General features: G+C 36.6%; 2 protein-coding genes across 3 annotated transcripts in view; both read right to left on the bottom strand.

Annotated features, from left to right (window-relative positions):
* Positions 1 to 443: 443 nt before the first annotated feature.
* LOC145682062 (uncharacterized) lies at positions 444 to 2,900 on the bottom strand. Its single transcript, XM_081753658.1, has one exon. The coding sequence runs from the start codon at positions 2,898 to 2,900 to the stop codon at positions 444 to 446; it is 2,457 nt and encodes an 818-aa protein (XP_081609784.1).
* Positions 2,901 to 3,133: 233 nt separating this feature from the next.
* Positions 3,134 to 21,572, bottom strand: part of LOC145680897 (uncharacterized) — a 46,262-nt gene continuing 27,823 nt past the window's right edge. For both annotated transcript variants that reach the window (XM_081752057.1, XM_081752056.1), the window contains exons 8-9: positions 6,918 to 7,056; positions 3,134 to 3,331 (exon numbers count right to left, since the gene is read on the bottom strand). In XM_081752057.1, the coding sequence (XP_081608183.1) occupies positions 3,304 to 3,331; positions 6,918 to 7,056 (167 nt within the window). In that variant the 3' untranslated portion in view covers positions 3,134 to 3,303. The remainder of the gene's footprint in view (positions 3,332 to 6,917; positions 7,057 to 21,572) is intronic.

Here is a 21,572-nt window from a genome sequence, read left to right on the forward strand (position 1 = left end):
ATATCACTTGTTTCTACAGAGTACCGCAAGGTGTTACCTCATAGTCCAAATTTTACCCGTCTGTCACTTCAAAAGGGAACCTCGGAGGACAAAATATCGTAAGACATTTTCGTTTCATTTCAGCTGTAGAGTCAGATTCTGTCCAAGCTGTGCGATCTTTTCCTTACACTCGATATGTAACCTTTTTCTATTCCGAACAAAAATCTGTATAAAATTTACATAGAACCAACCATGTTTTTTAAAAGTTTAGTTCCTACTTCGGTGGCCATAGGACCATGCAGGCAAAACATCTAGTAGTACAGGAATGTATGCTTCATTGCAAATGCTTTGTTAGTGGATATAATATTGTTTGACTGAAAATCACATGGATTAAGAAACATTTTCTTATGCTCGAGCCCTATTACGATTATGTTAGAAAACACTGTCCCACATGCAACACAAAATCATACCGAAACAGAAACATATATGTTGTCATTATCGATCATCTTATAATACGTAGGAGGCCCTGAAAAATTCAAATTTACTGGTATGCAGATCCACTCTTGCGTGAAAGACAAATGATACGCACAGTAGTAACTGTCATAGCCAACTGTTTTGATTTTCTTACATAGAAGGAAAATGTGCGACTCTTCTTCTAACAAAATTTTTTTTATATTATAAAAGTTTAAACCATCTTCATGAATTTCGAACGCTACCATGCAACACTTGAACACAAATCCGTTGTATATGCACCAAGCTACTGACCGATAAAGTTTCAACAACGAAGGAGGTAAACACATTGAAAACAATGGAAAATTCTGATCTTGTGAAAGGTATATCTTTGCTCCAGGTCCAATTTCTTGTTGAATATGAAAACCGTTTTTCTGAAAGAACTTATAACATATCTGCAATTGGTGTTTCAAACCTATAGTTTCTAGAACATTCTTTCGACAATAAGCAATACGGGCAGCAATCTTGGACGGTTGGTGTTTGGATTCATACCTCATACACCATGTGAAAACAAGTGGTCCTATATGTCGCATTAAACGTGGATAGTCATATCCATAAGCCATATGATGATGCTTAGGTTTTAATGTATCCTGAAAAAAAGATTTGTATATCTCATGATGTTCTTCAATTACTGTACAAAGTAATTCAGAAGTGTTTACGTGAATAACTTTTGATGTTAATATGACTGTTATTTCTCTTAGCAGAATATAAAATTTCCAAACGATATTTTCCTCGGGGATTAAGTCACCCATTATCAAACCAAAGTACCTTATGAGAAATAACATTTCAGCAGCAGACAAGTTTAATTTATTCTTTTCAAGATTTTCAGAAGATAAAGGTGCCGGCTTATTTACGTCATCTGACATGCTTGCAAAGGCCGAAATCCTACTGTTTAAAATATCCATTGTGAAAAGACGTGTTTCGTTGATGTAGTACTTCAAAATATGCATCATATCATAGTTCCCCACCCCTTCCAAAAGATCATGCATCACGTCCACACTGTAATTTTTGGTAACATGAAAACTCGGCAACATGTTCCAAGTGCTATTCTCTTTTACTCCTGTCTGTGAAGCATCTCCGAGAATTACATGTAGTTCATAATTCTCAACGTCCCGCAAATTCCGGACGTTTTCTCTTGACTGCGCCTGTAAATCTGTTTTTGATGTAAGGCAAAACCTGCAAGGGTACTTAGCAGAAAATGACTCTGTAAAGCCAAGAACGGAATTCAATCCAAGATTGTCACCTGTAATAACACACAACTTAAAATAAATCTGTACTTCTAAACCATTATACATTACACATATACCTTCACATTCTAGGAAACGCAACTCTTCAATAAGAATTGAAAAGGTTGCTTTATTACCGAAAGTTTTTCTATCATTTGAATGAAAGAGTAAGGCGAGAAATACGTTCTCTAGTTTCGCGAAAAACTCCGGTGGAATACATGCAATTGTATAATAAACTACCCCTATCTTTTTTGTACCAGCATGCCCACTTAAAGGATTGTTAATTTCATAATCGTCAAAGTAAAGAAATAAAGGTAATATCAAACGATCATCAGAAACTGTTACCTCGTTTCTCCAATGCAGTCCTTGCACACTACTGAAAAGTACTTCAGTCTCTTGTTCTGCACTGTTCTTGAAGTGGAGTAACGTTGACAGAACATTCGGTAACTCCAAAAATCGTTTAAGCATATTTCGCATAGGCACAAACTTTCCAAGCACTTGTAATGTTTCCACCGAAACCTCGCCTTTCTTTCTCTTTGAAGATAATTTCTGTCCAAGAACATAATCAATTGGTTTTATCAAACTGCCCATTGTCTCTAACATGCCAAATCGCCTATATTCGGTTTCCAAGCTATAAAATGGACTGGACATTAATCTAAACATGTTCATTACTTCAGTTACTGTATTATCATCAACATGATTTCCTCGAAGCGTTTGTAAAATTTTCTCTCTTAGCAGTTGCATCACACTACCGCCCATAAACCCGTGTACCCAGTCGCAAAGATTTTGTATATGAGTTCTGGTTAAGTTACATTGACTATACACTTTAGTAATAAAAAGAAGGGCTTCCTCCTTTACAGCCTCACGGTAATCTTCAAGAGAAAGGCTTTCCACAGAAGTTTCAATTGGTATATCACCATTATCAGTCAACTGTCTCTCAACATTGATGTGACACACCTCATTTTGGTATCCACGAAAAGGCTGGTTCCCATCACCACCCGTACTTGTTCTTTCGTGTTTCAGCAAGTGTTTGCGGAATGAATTGGTGTTATCAAATTCGCGTCCACACAATGATTCCCCACAACGAAAGGGGCTCATGGCACCTAATTTGTGACAAAATTTTAAATGAAGTAACAGAGACTGACTCGTTCTTAAGTCACTATGACAAACAAAACACTTAGGCATCTTCTTACAAACTAAAAAGAACGTATATACATGAAAAAACTATTTTACAAACTAAATGATTAACGGAAAACAACCTTTCCCGCCATTACACGGTACTAGATCTTTGATATTTCAGAGATAAGCGTGTTCACTGAAGGAAAATTCTTGTCGCAGTCATTTTCAATTTTGTACATATGTTTCTGCACAAATGTCCACACCTGTTCCGATTCCTTCGGATATTCTGCATCCAGTACTTGAAACGACTTGAATGTGCTATCGATTGCTTTCAGTGGAGTTTCAACTCTGTAGAGATTATCCTCAATACTCACGTAGAAGGCTTGAGGTTCATCTATTTTTGAAGCGACAACGACGGGCATGGGCTGCACACTACATCCAAAGCGCTGCATCTTTAGATGATGCCTTTCTAACTCTGTTTGAAGATCGGACGCTTCCTGTAAGTCATGTACACAGAATTATTATCACGTTACACACCTATTAACACGTTATCAAATTCCAAAAACTACAAATACACGTATAATTAAAATGAGCTTGTATTTTAAACACGAGGTGCACCAATAATATATATAGCAATCCAATTAAACTGCTATCAACTGTTTTCAGGCATTCTTCTATACTAGAAATGTAATGTAATGAGGTCACTTCTACGCGATATGAAATGTCATGAAAACTAATATAGGTTAATATGACAGTATTTCGAATGTATTATTATACCCCTTGAGTTGTACATTTTTAATACCGTTCATTGTGTTTGTATTATCCGATGCAATTAAGAAAAGTTCTGGAAAAATTAAGTAAAGTTCCTTAGAGGAATCTACCCTTTAGTATAAGGTTTGAGAATAATCACAAAGAAAACAATCTGAATTATTGCACTTATAAACTTGACAGTAGTTACGTGAATAGATAACTGCGACATAAATAAAATTGTCCTAAGCTTACACTTAATGGTTTACATTTACAGTAATAAATATTTCAATTAAATGTGGCAAACTTGGAATCACATCCAGACATAAAGTAAGCACGGATATTTTAAAGATAAAATAAATTTAGATCCTGCACGTCAATGACCGCAATTCTTGACGTTACAAATCTCCAGGAAGAAGAAAGAAAAACCTTTGCGGAAATTTGAAAAGCAAGGATGCTACAATATCAATGAATTAGTTTTTAAAATAATGATCGCGAAAAGGTTGGTGCAGTTACCCTACGTGCTGTTTAGTATTTTTATAAGATTGATATTACACACATATCATTACCTCGAGTATACACCCTCCATTCCAAAAGAAACCGAACTTTTGAAAACAAATAGTACCACTAGTGCCATCTGTTGTAATATTTTACCGGTAGATGGCGTAGTCCCTCATTGACAACTGGTATAAATGTCATGACATTTGGATGCACGGCAACAAAGTTATTGCGTTTCAACTGTCAGTGTGTTGTGTACATCGGTCGGAAAATGAGTTTCAAACAACGAGCTGCAATTGAGTTTTGTGTTAAACTGGGTAAAACTTTTAGTGAAACGCACCAAATGCTACAAAATGCATATGGTGATGAGTGTCTATCCCGTACGCAAGTTTACGAGTGGTTCAGGCGATTCAAATCGGGTAGAGAGACGCTGGATGATGACGAAAGATCAGGCCGTCCCAGAACCGGATTATCGGAAGAAAACATCGAAAAAGTGCGTGAATTCATCAAACATAACAAAAAATCGTCGGTGAAAGTTATTGAAATGGAATTAGGCATTCCTCAAACAACCGCATACCACATTTTGACCGAAGTTTTGGGCCTTAAGAAGGTTAATTCGCGGTTTGTACCACACAAACTCACCGAAGACCAAAAAGTTAATCGAATTGCGCATTGCAAAGACATCGTTAAAAGTGCTCGGCAGGATCGAAACTTCATGAAATCGATTGTAACTGGTGACGAGACGTGGTGTTTTGAATATGAGCCCGAAACAAAGCGGCAAAGTGCTGAATGGAGAGCGCCGGATGAAGGAACACCCAAAAAAAGTCGCTTGGTGAAGTCAAAAGTTAAGGTGATGCTGATTTGTTTTTACGATTCAAAAGGAATTATCCACAAAAAATTTGTTCAGCCCGGCCAGACAGTCACTGGAAAGTTTTACTTAGGCGTCATGAAGCGTTTGCTGGCAAGAATTCGTCGTATTCGGCCCGAATATCGCGAAATCGGCAGTTGGACTCTTTTGGACGATAATGCACCATCACATCGTTCGCGACTTGTAACTGAATTTTTGGTCAAAAATCACATTATTCGGTTGCATCATCCGCCCTATTCACCAGATCTCGCTCCGTGCGATTTCTGTCTGTTCCCGAAACTGCATTTGGCGATGAAAGGAAAGTGGCACGCATCTATTGATGCCATTGAGAAGGCGACGACCGCCGTCCTAAAGACCATTCCAATAAAGGACATGGAGAAGTCGTTTGACAACTTGTTGGAGCGTGCAAATATGTGTATCGATGCAGAAGGGGAATACATTGATTAATAAAAATGATTTGTTCCAAAATGTACATTGCTTTTTTGTTTTTTTAAAACGTTCGGTTTCTTTTGGAATGGAGGGTGTAAACACTTCTTACTTATTTATGCCATAAAATGAAGAAAGGAGTGCTATCATAGTTTCAATATTTGAAGGGTTGAATGAAGAACATTTTTAAAGACACTGGGAAAAAGCTGTTTTGAGCCAAGTAAACATTTTATCCATGACCATAAACATATTTAACCTCTACTTATGTTTTAGAAAATTTACATAGCATTCACCGAAAGTTTTACAGCATTTTTACGTTTACTATTGTTATTGGAATATAGGGTTTCATCACGGGAACTTCATAAGGCATAAACCTACAGTGGAACCGAAAATACGAATAACATCCTAAAATCCCTTCCCCCTTCCTCCCGGGAAATCGAACGCAGTCGCCCAACAAAGGAGATAAGTGTACTAGCAACGAAGGAGTAACTTTTAGGTCGGCCTTAAGTTCGTCACGTTTGAGGGATGTCGTCCCTCGGAGAGCACACAATCCGAGAGAGGGGAAGCAAGAAAGGAATGGATGGGGAAGGAAGCGGTCTGGGACCTGTGTGTTAGGTACCATCCCGGCATTTTTAGCACTGTGTTTATATTATCCGACGCGATTAAAAAACAAAAAAAACTCACTCAACCCGGGAAAAAAAACACTCAGGATGATTGGCCTGAAAAAGCTGTTACACTTCTTTGATCGAGTGATCCCACCGGGAATCGAACCCAGAACCGCTCGCACCAAAGGCGAGGGCGTTAGCGACTGATAAATATTGTGTTTTCCTATTTTATGCATATTCCTTTCTATCTACACAACTTAGGTTCACGATATCTTCGTAAGATACAAATCGCGTCACATACACCGATATATGCTTTACTAATTGCATGAAGAAGAGTCATGTATATTGCAAAATATGGTTGATAGCTCACTCCACCAAGGGCGTGCTGTCCCGAGGGGGCCTTTTCTTAAACTTTTTTGTTTCCATGTACCACCAATATGATCCTCTTGATATGGTATGGTAATCATATCAATTGAGTGCACATCAAAGATGGAGCGGGTCAGTGGCTATGGATCACGTGGGGATAATTTTGAGTATACTTTAGTGGATCTTGGGTTACATTTACATGTTCCACTGTTACGTATGACTACCCTAATCCAACAATAACAACTGACTCATTGTAGTCCTCAATATAACACATTCCACTTTGATCCACTCTCGACATATTCGGTCAGTAGGTCGAAGTAGATCAGTAGATCATGGTGACACGTAGTGAGTCAGAGTGGATCGTGGTTTGATGAAAATGGTGTTTGCTTACACAATATTTTTGTTTGAGCATAGCAGTTTTTCCAGAAAAGCTGATTTTTTTGTTTGTTTGTTTGTTCGATAAGGTTTCGTGCAATGTTCTCCATTCTCCAATCACTAATTAAATGTTAATGACATATTTCGTTGTAATCAAGTGTAGATATTAATAACATTATATTACATAATGGTACATACTCTGACATGAAAAGGAATCCTTGCCGTGCCTCGTATTTGGAAGGTTTCCATAATCCACCTCCGTCTTTCCTTTTGATACACGTGGTCACAGATGGGAAATATCTTCCAAGAAGTATTAATATTACGACTGTTCTGGCATCTGGAAAAGAATGAAATATCAAGAACATTTGTAGGTAATTAATTTACGCTTATACAGCGAGGTCCGGAAGTGGGCGTACCTCTAATTGGTGTTTTCTGACGGTTTTTGGTTTTACCTACATTTGTTTGGTAACACTGCTTGGCATTGTCTGGTAACATTCCTTTGCATTGTCTGGCAACATTGCTATCCATTTGTTTTCTGCTTGGTAACAGTTATCAGATCAGTTCCTGAATCAGACGTTTCCTGGCCGCTGGATTGGAAGAGGTTGTGCATCCAACTCTTTGCAAGGCCTCCAAGAAGTCCCGATCTGACGATATCAGACAATGCTCCCTGGGCTTTCATGAAGCAACACGTAAGAAACACTCGATATCACACAACGCAGGAATTACGAGCAGCTGTGGAACACGCCTTCACCCTCGTTGACTAAGGAGTATCTCCGCAAAACATCTGCCAGAACTTTGTGCAGAATTCAGTTGTGTTATGCCATGGATGGTGATCATACCTTTGTTTATGACTCTTACGACTTCAAGATAGCTGTGTACAGACATTCTACCATAACTAACACTATACTGTTGAAACTAAAGGGGGGTACGCCCACTTTTGGACCACTTTATGCTAATTTATTTGAATGTAAGTGCTAACTTTCTTACTGCATTCATTCTCATACCTGCAGAGGTTTGCTCTGTGATACGCAATGAATACGGTATATTACTTTAAGTCAATAATCAAAGAAAAAAGGAAATTACATTTTGTAAGCAATGGACAGCAGTCTGAAAAAAACACACACAAAAAGTATCATCTTTTGTAACTACACCCAGATTCGGCAAAGGGATAATGCGATGTTTCTTATATGCAAATATTGGGTCCAAATAATGGTGAAAACTAATCTTAATACGATACTTATCTATCGCCTATAAGTACGTGTATAAAAGCTGTACATGAAGTATATTATTTCAAGAACCAAAGGTTAAAGTCAACGTATGTATTTCTCTTTGGGAAGTTGCAACAGATACGGATAAAAAGAGAGAAATTGAACAGCTTATTGAATCAAAATAGACAATTAACAACAAGTTAAAGACTATACGCTGCGGAAAAGCTCTTTCGTCACAAATTCTAAACATTAGTTTCATTCATTGCTACAAAAGGGATTTCATATCTGCTTATTAACCCTATTGAATCTATCTTCTTCATATACTGTTATTCAAGTAAATACTGATCTCATGGATGTAAACTGGTCACTGAAGTCAGTATTTCAGACTCTTTGGGAGATTAAACGAAAAATGTTCAATTACTACACAGCAGTTGAAATATTTCTCGTGATCTGAGCTCAATAATGAAACAGAAGAATAACAGAGCTTTTTTAAGTGCTCGATATGTTGTCGATTTACAATTATCATTTATTTTTCTTATAGATTTTGATTTATTCTGCTCTGACTTACGACTAAAAGGAGACAAGGGAAAATTGCCGGAGCAGCTGTAATTGATCTTTTCTTTGCTTACGGGAGTAGGCTGAACAGTGTTGCGTTTTAATAATTATAGTGAACAATACTTAATGAAATAATAAACAATGTGTATACCATTTCTCCACAGTCACAACTTACTTCCATGCACTTCCACCAATGGTGCAAATCCTCCCATAGCGTCGTCACGGTAGAGTTCCTAGCCTTTGAAGCGACATCACGATCACAGCGCTGGAGATCCTCATCTGATAAATAGTACGTTTCCTTAAAGTGTTCCTTCAGTTTAGGATAGATGTAAAAGACGCTCTATGCAAGATCAGAATGAGGAAGAAGTAATACTGACTTGTGAATGGCGTTGTCCACAGAGTTTCTTCCCAAAGGAGTAGTAGGGGCCCCGTTATATCTAGTCGAGTCAGCAAAAATTTTTGTGACGTCATAGGTCAAAGGTCAATGACCTTGGCCCGGGGTCAATGACCTAGGGGTACCTAGGACCACCCCCTCTAAATTTTGGCAGGGGTACCTTGGCCCACCCCCTAAATTTTGGCAGGGGTACATAGGACCACCCCCCTTAAATTTTGGAAATTGCCAAATTTAAAAATTTGGTGTGGTAGCCTAGGACCACAGTATGTACCTCTATCAGTACTGGGGGGTCTATGTCGTTCCCTTTTATGGGTAAAAAATTGCCAAAAATTGAATTTTCGGAGGTTTTTGACCTAATTTATCCCCTTGGATGAGGTGTTTTTTACCCTATATGGTTATATGGGCGTATACAGGGGTTCATTAGCTTTCATAACATATGGGTATATTAATGCACCCCTTGAAAAATTTGGGAGGGGTACCTTAGCCCACCCCTTAAATTTTGGAAATTGCCCAATTTAAACATTGGGTATTATAGTACAGGACCCTAATATGTATCATGATAAATTTGGGTGGTCCACCTCATTCCCTTCTAGGGGTACAAAATTGCCAAAATATAAACGTAAGCAATACGTTGTACCACGTGTTTGGTTTTCGACCTAATTTATCTCCTTGGATGAGGTCCTATTACCTTATATGATTATATGGTCATGTATAGGGGTCCATTCCTTTCATAAGACATAGGTACATTTGTGCACCCCTTTAAATTTTTGGATGGCCCACCCCCTAAATTTTGGCAGGGGTACATAGGACCACCCCCCCTTAAATTTTGGAAATTGCCAAATCTAAAAATTTGGTATGGTAGCCTAGGACCATAGTATGTACCTCTATCAGTATTGGGTGTCTATGTCGTTCCCTTTCATGGGTAAAAAATTGCCAAAAATTCAAATTTCGGGGTTTTTTGACCTAATTTATCCCCTTGGATGAGGTGTTATTACCTTATATAGTTATATGGGCGTATACAGGGGTCCATTACCTTTCATAAGATATGGGTATATTTGTGCACTCCTTTAAAAATTTGGGAGGGGTACCTTGGCCCACCCCTTAAATTTTGGAAATTGACCAATTTAAACATTGGGTATTATAGCACAGGACCCTAATATGTATCGTGATAAATTTGGGCGGTCCACCTCATTCCCTTCTAGGGGTACAAAATTGCCAAAATATAAACGTAAGCAATACGTTATACCACGTGTTTGGTTTTTGGTCGATTTTATCCCTTTGATGAGGTGTTATTATCCTATATAGTTATATGGTCATGTATAGGGGTCCATTACCTTTCATAAGATATGGGTATATTTGTGCACTCCTTTAAAAATTTGGGAGGGGTACTTTGGCCCACCCCTTAAATTTTGGAAATTGACCAATTTAAACATTGGGTATTATAGCACAGGACCCTAATATGTATCTTGATAAATTTGGGCGGTCCACCTCATTCCCTTCTAGGGTACAAAATTGCCAAAATATAAACGTAAGCAATACGTTATACCACGTGTTTGGTTTTTGGTCGATTTTATTCCCTTTGATGATGTGTTATTATCCTATATAGTTATATGGTCATGTATAGGGGTCCATTACCTTTCATAAGATATGGGTATATTTGTGCACTCCTTTAAAAATTTGGGAGGGGTACTTTGGCCCACCCCTTAAATTTTGGAAATTGCCCAATTTAAACATTTGGTATTATAGTACCGGATCCTAACATGTATTATGATAAATTTGGATGGTCCACCTCGTTTCCTTCTAGGGGTACAAAATTGTCAAAATATAAACGTAAGCAATACGTTGTACCACGTGTTTGGTCTTTTGGCCCAATTTATCCTCTTGGATGAGGTTCTATTACCTTATATGGTTATATGGTTATGTATAGGGGTCTATTCCCTATCATAAGACATAGGTACATTTGTGCACTCCTTTAAAAATTTGGGAGGGGTACTTTGGCCCACCCCTTAAATTTTAGAAATTGCTCATTTTATATATTTGGTATTATAGTACTGGACCCTAACATGTATTATGATAAATTTGGGTGGTCCACCTCGTTCCCTTTTAGGGGTACAAATTGCCAAAATATAAACGTAAGCAATACGTTGTACCACGTGTTTGGTTTGACCTAAGTTATCCCCTTGGATGAGGTTCTATTACCTTATATGGTTATATGGTTATGTATAGGGGTCTATTCCCTATCATAAGACATAGGTACATTTGTGCACTCCTTTAAAAATTTGGGAGGGGTACTTTGGCCCACCCCTTTAATTTTGGAAATTGCCCCTTTTTACATGTTTGGTATTATAGTATAGAACCCTAATATATATTACTATAAATTTGGGTGGTTCACCACGTTTCCTTTGATGGGTACGAAATTGCCAAATTTTAGTACAACCACGTGTTTGGTTTTGGCTCAATTTATCCCCATTGGATGAGGTCCTATTACCTTATATGGTTATATGATCATGTATAGGGGTCCATTCCATATCCTCTTAAATTTTGGAAATTTTCCAATTTAAACATTCGGTATCATAGTACATGACCTCAACATGTATCATGATAAATTTGGGTGGTCCATCTTGTTCCCTTTTAGGGGTACAAATTGCCAAAATATAAACGTAAGCAATACGTTGTACCACGTGTTTGGTTTGACCTAAGTTATCCCCTTGGATGAGGTTCTATTACCTTATATGGTTATATGGTCATGTATATGGGTTCATTTCCTATCATAAGACATGGGTACATTGACGCACCCCTTGAAAAATTTGGGAGGGGTATCTTGGCTCATCCACTCGGTTTTAGAAATTGTTTTAATATAAGCATTTGGTATCATAGTACAGGACTTCAATATGTACCACTATAAATTTGGATGGTCCACATCGTTCCCTTTCATGGGTAAAGAACTACCAAAAATCGAATTTCGGAGGTTCTGACACCTTTTTAGCACGTTATATGGTTTATTACCTTTATATGTTTATGTTCCCTTTTAAATTTGGGAATTATCAAATAACAAAATTCGGTAAACGTTTTCTAGGACCCATTGGTGTTCCTCTTATGACCAAATATTCAAAATTTAAATGTTATTGACCGGCTTTATTATTGAATAAGTACAGGATTTATTACTTTTTTCATAAGACACAGGTGTATTTGTGTACCAATCTTAAATTTTGGGAGGGGGTACATTTCTTATTGTCATATCAATAATTGATAATTGTTCTTTGGGTAAATCATTGTGATCACGTGATCAGTTATTGACCTATGATGGGATTAGGAGTCCAGGACATTGGTACATTGAAACTTTGTAGGATAATTTGAGAATGCGTCATTGGTATTGATTATTACAGCCAAATATAAACGTAAGCAAGACGTTGTACCACGTGATTGACCTTGATGAGCTAGTGTACAGGGATACATAGCTAACCTTATTGAAACTTATGACTCATAGTCTTAAGGGAATACATGCTACAACACTGGCAAAGTTATTGTTGATGCAATTTGATTGGCTGATCACTATCTTTCGTGCAATCTGATTGGCTGATCACTATCTTTCGTGCAATCTGATTGGTTGATGAGTGTTAAATCTTTGCTGTATTCAGTTTTTAAGTTTTGTTTTACATTTAAAAATCTTGTTTTCGTTCAATATTTTGCACTCAATGATAAATATGATCAAAACCGTTTATTTGTTAATCGAATAGTTAAAAACCGGATAAAGTTTGACGGTTAACCGTGAAACGTAAAATTTTTTAGTTTGAATTTTTTTTGCTTGCAACATTTTGTTTGAAAATTCTTGCTTTCAAATTTTTTGTTTGAATTTTTTGTTTCAGAATTTTGTTTGAATTTTTTTTGACAACTTTTGTTTCAAAATTTTTTGTTTAAAATTTTTTTGTTTGAAATTTTTTTTGTTTTGAAATTTTTCGTTTCCAAATTTTTTGTTTGAAATTTTTTGTTTCAAAATTTTGTTTGAATTTTTTTTTGTTTCAAAATTTTGTTTGAATTTCTTTCGTTTGAAATTTTTTTTGTTTGAATGTTTTTTCGTTTCAAAATTTTGTTTCAAAGATTTTTGTTTGAAATTTTTTGTTTCAAAGTTTGGTTTGACATTTTTTTTAAAGTTTGTGCACTCATTAGTAAAGAACCGGAACTGTTTAGAACTAAAACCTCTGGCAACATTGTGGTGCAATAGTACACGTCAGAACATGATAATGCAACGTCATCAGTTTTGCATCATCGTTCGCGTTAGTATTCATGATAACATCATCATGGCTACTTGTCTGCAGTTTCTAAACACACGTGATGTGATGAAATCATTTACCAAGATTACTGATTTACAACAGAATGTACCTTATAGAATCCCAAATGATCCCTACAAAGTTTGGATTAAGAATCGTAGTGAAGCTTGAAAATGATAAGAATATAATTTTACCAGCAAGATATTTACCCATGGAAGCATCAAAACAAGAAGAACTGCTGCGTTTCTTAAATACTGGATCTGTATCTTTATGCTATAAAAGACTCTTGGGTCGAAGTCATCAATTTGAATTTAGTACACAGCCAGATTCGTCATCAATTGTGATTCAAACATCAGCACATCAGACATAGTTGTATGAATGTGGTTGGTCAGCATGACGTCAGCAACTGTGATGAAACCATGTATTCAAGCGTCAGCACATGACGTCAGCCGTAGTTCTATAAATCAACCAATACCGTGAAATCATTTGAGCAAGTGCTTTTCAGGAGGAAAGATGTGTACTTCTAACGATAAAGAGTTCATCTTCGCAAGCTATTATCCAATAAATATATTTCAAACAAAACATGTGATGATTAGTATCAGTGCTAGAACATTTGAACCAGTGATTCGGTTGGGCAAAGCAGAACAATTTGGTGTACAACTGACCTGTGAAGAATGGCACGAATCGACCAAATGAACGATTATTTTCATGATGAGCTAAATGTGACCATAGTCAAATCATTAGGCTCAAATCATGAAGTGGTGCTGCGTACAGTCCTCGAAGAGAAGATGATGCTGTTACGTAAAAAGAGTACATTCCATCTCCCTCGCAATATGGTGTATCTAACGGAAACAGAATGGAACAAATTCATCAGCGTATTTCAGTGTGTGAAACATACAGTGGAAGTGTGTAACAAAACAAGTATATTCCTGAAAAAGTACTATTTTGAAAAATGTGTCATGCATATTGTACAACATGTATCTAGATATTGTGATGGTTGTCAACATCGTTCGTGGGTGCATACCTGTATTGATAAAAAGTTTATTTGTGATCAAATGGACATTGAGTTTCCACCAATTGATATTGCATTAGACCTTAAAACACTTCAATTGGAATTAAAATTATATGCTAAAGACAAACTAGTGCAAGAAGTTCAAAATACATTGTATCGACAATATCCAGAACCACTATCTGGTATGGATGTATGTGGAGTGTAATAAAATGATCCATTTCAATGAATTGTGTTTTTTCATTTCAAGTACAACCCCATGTTCTGACGTGTACTATTGCACCACAATGTTGCCAGAGGTTTTAGTTCTAAACAGTTCCGGTTCTTTACTAATGAGTGCACAAACTTTAAAAAAATGTCAAACCAAACTTTGAAACAAAAAATTTCAAACAAAAATCTTTGAAACAAAATTTTGAAACGAAAAAACATTCAAACAAAAAAAATTTCAAACGAAAGAAATTCAAACAAAATTTCAAAACAAAAAAAATTCAAACAAAATTTTGAAACAAAAAATTTCAAACAAAATTTGGAAACGAAAAATTTCAAAACAAAAAATATTTCAAACAAAAAAATTTTAAACAAAAAATTTTGAAACAAAAGTTGTCAAAAAAATTCAAACAAAATTCTGAAACAAAAAATTCAAACAAAAAATTTGAAAGCAAGAATTTTCAAACAAAATGTTGCAAGCAAAAAAAAATTCAAACTAAAAAATTTTACGTTTCACGGTTAACCGTCAAACTTTATCCGGTTTTTAACTATTCGATTAACAAATAAACGGTTTTGATCATATTTATCATTGAGTGCAAAATGTTGAACGAAAACAAGATTTTTAAATGTAAAACAAAACTTAAAAACTGAATACAGCAAAGATTTAACACTCATCAACCAATCAGATTGCACGAAAGATAGTGATCAGCCAATCAGATTGCACGAAAGATAGTGATCAGCCAATCAAATTGCATCAACAATAACTTTGCCAGTGTTGTAGCATGTATTCCCTTAAGACTATGAGTCATAAGTTTCAATAAGGTTAGCTATGTATCCCTGTACACTAGCTCATCAAGGTCAATCACGTGGTACAACGTCTTGCTTACGTTTATATTTGGCTGTAATAATCAATACCAATGACGCATTCTCAAATTATCCTACAAAGTTTCAATGTACCAATGTCCTGGACTCCTAATCCCATCATAGGTCAATAACTGATCACGTGATCACAATGATTTACCCAAAGAACAATTATCAATTATTGATATGACAATAAGAAATGTACCCCCTCCCAAAATTTAAGATTGGTACACAAATACACCTGTGTCTTATGAAAAAAGTAATAAATCCTGTACTTATTCAATAATAAAGCCGGTCAATAACATTTAAATTTTGAATATTTGGTCATAAGAGGAACACCAATGGGTCCTAGAAAACGTTTACCGAATTTTGTTATTTGATAATTCCCAAATTTAAAAGGGAACATAAACATATAAAGGTAATAAACCATATAACGTGCTAAATAGGTGTCAATAACCTCCGAAATTCGATTTTTGGTAGTTCTTTACCCATGAAAGGGAACGATGTGGACCATCCAAATTTATAGTGGTACATATTGAAGTCCTATACTATGATACCAAATGCTTATATTAAAACAATTTCTAAAACCGAGTGGATGAGCCAAGATACCCCTCCCAAATTTTTCAAGGGGTGCGTCAATGTACCCATGTCTTATGATAGGAAATGAACCCATATACATGACCATATAACCATATAAGGTAATAGAACCCCATCAAAGGGAAGAAATTGGGCCAAAAACCAAACGCATGGTACAACATATTGCTTATGTTTATATTTTAGTAATTTTTACCCATGAAAGGGAACAAGATGGACCACCCAAATTTATCATGATACATGTTGAGGTCATGTACTATGATACCGAATGTTTAAATTGGAAAATTTCCAAAATTTAAGAGGATATGGAATGGACCCCTATACATGATCATATAACCATATAAGGTAATAGGACCTCATCCAATGGGGATAAATTGAGCCAAAACCAAACACGTGGTTGTACTAAAATTTGGCAATTTCGTACCCATCAAAGGAAACGTGGTGAACCACCCAAATTTATAGTAATATATATTAGGGTTCTATACTATAATACCAAACATGTAAAAAGGAGCAATTTCCAAAATTAAAGGGGTGGGCCAAAGTACCCCTCCCAAATTTTTAAAGGAGTGCACAAATGTACCTATGTCTTATGATAGGGAATAGACCCCTATACATAACCATATAACCATATAAGGTAATAGAACCTCATCCAAGGGGATAACTTAGGTCAAACCAAACACGTGGTACAACGTATTGCTTACGTTTATATTTTGGCAATTTGTACCCCTAAAAGGGAACGAGGTGGACCACCCAAATTTATCATAATACATGTTAGGGTCCAGTACTATAATACCAAATATATAAAATGAGCAATTTCTAAAATTTAAGGGGTGGGCCAAAGTACCCCTCCCAAATTTTTAAAGGAGTGCACAAATGTACCTATGTCTTATGATAGGGAATAGACCCCTATACATAACCATATAACCATATAAGGTAATAGAACCTCATCCAAGAGGATAAATTGGGCCAAAAGACCAAACACGTGGTACAACGTATTGCTTACGTTTATATTTTGACAATTTTGTACCCCTAGAAGGAAACGAGGTGGACCATCCAAATTTATCATAATACATGTTAGGATCCGGTACTATAATACCAAATGTTTAAATTGGGCAATTTCCAAAATTTAAGGGGTGGGCCAAAGTACCCCTCCCAAATTTTTAAAGGAGTGCACAAATATACCCATATCTTATGAAAGGTAATGGACCCCTATACATGACCATATAACTATATAGGATAATAACACATCATCAAAGGGAATAAAATCGACCAAAAACCAAACACGTGGTATAACGTATTGCTTACGTTTATATTTTGGCAATTTTGTACCCTAGAAGGGAATGAGGTGGACCGCCCAAATTTATCAAGATACATATTAGGGTCCTGTGCTATAATACCCAATGTTTAAATTGGTCAATTTCCAAAATTTAAGGGGTGGGCCAAAGTACCCCTCCCAAATTTTTAAAGGAGTGCACAAATATACCCATATCTTATGAAAGGTAATGGACCCCTATACATGACCATATAACTATATAGGATAATAACACCTCATCAAAGGGATAAAATCGACCAAAAACCAAACACGTGGTATAACGTATTGCTTACGTTTATATTTTGGCAATTTTGTACCCCTAGAAGGGAATGAGGTGGACCGCCCAAATTTATCACGATACATATTAGGGTCCTGTGCTATAATACCCAATGTTTAAATTGGTCAATTTCCAAAATTTAAGGGGTGGGCCAAGGTACCCCTCCCAAATTTTTAAAGGAGTGCACAAATATACCCATATCTTATGAAAGGTAATGGACCCCTGTATACGCCCATATAACTATATAAGGTAATAACACCTCATCCAAGGGGATAAATTAGGTCAAAAAACCCCGAAATTTGAATTTTTGGCAATTTTTTACCCATGAAAGGGAACGACATAGACACCCAATACTGATAGAGGTACATACTATGGTCCTAGGCTACCATACCAAATTTTTAGATTTGGCAATTTCCAAAATTTAAGGGGGGGTGGTCCTATGTACCCCTGCCAAAATTTAGGGGGTGGGCCATCCAAAAATTTAAAGGGGTGCACAAATGTACCTATGTCTTATGAAAGGAATGGACCCCTATACATGACCATATAATCATATAAGGTAATAGGACCTCATCCAAGGAGATAAATTAGGTCGAAAACCAAACACGTGGTACAACGTATTGCTTACGTTTATATTTTGGCAATTTTGTACCCCTAGAAGGGAATGAGGTGGACCACCCAAATTTATCATGATACATATTAGGGTCCTGTACTATAATACCCAATGTTTAAATTGGGCAATTTCCAAAATTTAAGGGGTGGGCTAAGGTACCCCTCCCAAATTTTTCAAGGGGTGCATTAATATACCCATATGTTATGAAAGCTAATGAACCCCTGTATACGCCCATATAACCATATAGGGTAAAAAACACCTCATCCAAGGGGATAAATTAGGTCAAAAACCTCCGAAAATTCAATTTTTGGCAATTTTTTACCCATAAAAGGGAACGACATAGACCCCCCAATACTGATAGAGGTACATACTGTGGTCCTAGGCTACCACACCAAATTTTTAAATTTGGCAATTTCCAAAATTTAAGGGGGGTGGTCCTATGTACCCCTGCCAAAATTTAGGGGGTGGGCCAAGGTACCCCTGCCAAAATTTAGAGGGGGTGGTCCTAGGTACCCCTAGGTCATTGACCCCGGGCCAAGGTCATTGACCTTTGACCTATGACGTCACAAAAATTTTTGCTGACTCGACTAGATATAACGGGGCCCCTACTACTAAAGGTATACGAGCGGTACATCGAACACTAAAGAAGTTGAAAGTTCGACTGACGCGCGTCAGACCTGAGAATGGAGCCTTTCTTCACCGGAAAGTTGACCACCGACACAATATTAAAGCTTGGATACACTACACTCCATACAGCCCTGATCTTAAACTTAGTGACTTTTGCATCTTTCCTAAACTGAATGTACACTTAACCCACTATTTATCAGAGAACAATGTCCACCGTGCGATACGATTGTGGTGTTGCTCTATCGGCAAAGCATTCTACCGCGACGCCATTGAAGGTATGATGCGCAGTTGGAGAAGTGCGTGGAAGTGAAAGGTGACTATGTAAACAAGTAATGTTTCAGAACTGAACCCTACATGTCAATATGCTCTTGTTTTCTTCTTCTTCAAATTATGTTCACTATAACCCGATATATTAAACAACAAGCAAAAATTTTCAGCCCACCTTTGTAATAAAAGTGAGATTTCCGCAATCTGAAATACGGTATTATTATACACGATTTTGCTTTCGTAGTTCACGGTCTTAAGTCAGAGTTTTAATAAAATTGCAAGTTTTATTAATAATCTAACGAGTTTAAGATATATTTACAGCTGTTCTGGGACAGACTGTTAAACTGTTGTTACATAAATATTGAGAGACATCAATTTCTTGTTTAAAACCGTTGTTTTTGTGGCATACACCTTTCGCATACGGAAGTTCAAGTTATAGTAGATCTGAGTGCAATATTTTCTTTTAAGGGGATGTCTACCCACTTGCAAGTGTTTTAGGATCCCTATAAGATAACACGTAGATATTTCTATGTGAATATTTAACAAGGTATTGCACTTACCGTCTCCAAATTTTCTATATTTTCCAACAGCAATACCTATATGTTCATGGTTTCTGTTTTTGATTTAATGCCCCAGATCAATTTAGATTAATTATAATGTATACTTCCGTTTACACTTGGCAACGTAGAGGATAGAATTTCTCCAGGAATTGAGAGCTATCTGCTGAACCTCTAGCCCTAATAGTCTTCGCGTCACGTGGTACTGATTTATGAGCGCTTCTGGCTAAAAACAAATGTTGTCTCTGTTTCTTCCTTTTTTTTTTTTTTTTTTGTCAAAAACTTGTTTTGGGCAGCTTTGTCCTCAGTTTTGTCCACTGCCTCTATAGAAATAGCAGTTATACAATGGAGATCGTTTCCAGATCTCATAGCAGATAATGTAACATTCTTTGAAGAAACTCGAAGACTGACATACGAACCGCGTGATAATTTGGGGAGGGAATCTGGAGCGTTGCAATTTTGTGTTCTGAAGTCCGCCTTATCACACAAGACGAAATGACCATAAACAAGAGACTTGTGAAGGAAGAAGGAAAATGTTCTTAGTAATTGTTGTGTAGTATTCTTAGTGGTTTTGTAATAATAATAATACTGTATAAGGAAAAGGAATGAAGACGTACTAAAGAAGCTAATGAAGGACGACAGATCATGAAGATAATAGGAAAAAAAAGAAACACATGCTTGGACATCTTATTCGGTACTGCGATTGGATCACCGTGTTGATAGGGGAAAAGGCAGAAGGAAAACCAGGAAGTGGAAGACCAAGGATAGAAAAATCTATAAGTTTTACGTCCCACAGTTATGCCTGGTAGGTTAAAGGAGCTAGTGATGTTGAGAAAAGAAGGAAATGCTGGAATGCAGAAAGTGGAAGGAAACAGGAGAACCCCGAGAAAACCCCCACACATGGTGTTTGTCCTCCACAAAGTTCACTTGGTGCGAGCTGAGATCGAACTAAGGACGCCATGCATTAGAGGTGAACGCTCTACCACTGAGCCACCGCGGCCCGACCAGAGATAGATGCAGTTACGAAGAAGAGACCTTGTCAAATTATAAAACAGCTCTCCCAGGGGAGAGAAAAGTTTTAAAATTTCCTTCTTGCGCATCAACCTATGATTGAAGTGAGAAAGATGATGATGATGATGATGATGATGATGATCATTATTATTATTATTATTATTATTATTATTATTATTATTATTATTATTATTATTATTATTATTATTATTATTATTATTATTATATCGAGAATGTACTTCTGGGTTTCCTCCTTAAAAAATACACACACTATTTCCAATTATGGTTATCCTACTTTTTACAAATTTGTCTTTTTTTTCCTCTGTCTTTCATTCCCATCATGCGATGGGCGGGCCATAGAAGGTGACGCCTTCTCTTGGCCAGAGTGATCAAATTTGTCTAATTCAATATTGGTTTAAATAGTAGTAGTTTTCAAGCTACATATATGAGTTCTTTGACTAACTGAATAGTGCACGCCCCTTCTGGCTCACTCGCCACTATTTAACATTAAATTTCAGATGCCTCGATATACTTGCATAAGTTTATTATTTCTAAAATAAACATTACGTAAAAGTTTATTCAAATTGATATCAAGTTTTTCTGACATTTGTATATTACGCATATCTTTCTTAATTTTCATTACTCACATTACCCCAGAGAACGAACAAATTTTAGAGTTCTGGTTTGAACTTCTCTTACAATAATAAGCAAATATACGAGGAAAAAATTTACCATTATTGACGATGCGGAGGGGAGGAGATTTTCTGGTCTAGGAAGGAATGTGTGTGGATGCAGAGCAGAGGTCTGCACGGGCCGGAATTTTCAGCCCGGGCCCGGCCCGTGAATTTACAATGTGAGGCCCGACCCGAGTCCAAAATATGTCTTAGCATTTAGGTCCCGAGCCCGGCCCGAGCTTGTGATAATCAAATGAGCCCGAAATAAGCCCGAATTGCAGAAACTTAATTATTAATGCAAAATTGTATTTTTATTTACAGTAATTCGAGGTTTGATTTTGCAGTTGTGTTTTAAAGGCCTCCAGAAAGAACGGTGCAATTTGTATCGTTTTACACTATATTTACAAAGTTAGGCCCAAAAA

This window comes from Thermobia domestica, chromosome 3 (assembly GCF_964235325.1).
Source record: "Thermobia domestica chromosome 3, izTheDome1.hap1.1, whole genome shotgun sequence".
In the NCBI taxonomy this organism is placed as follows: Eukaryota; Metazoa; Arthropoda; class Insecta; order Zygentoma; family Lepismatidae; genus Thermobia; species Thermobia domestica.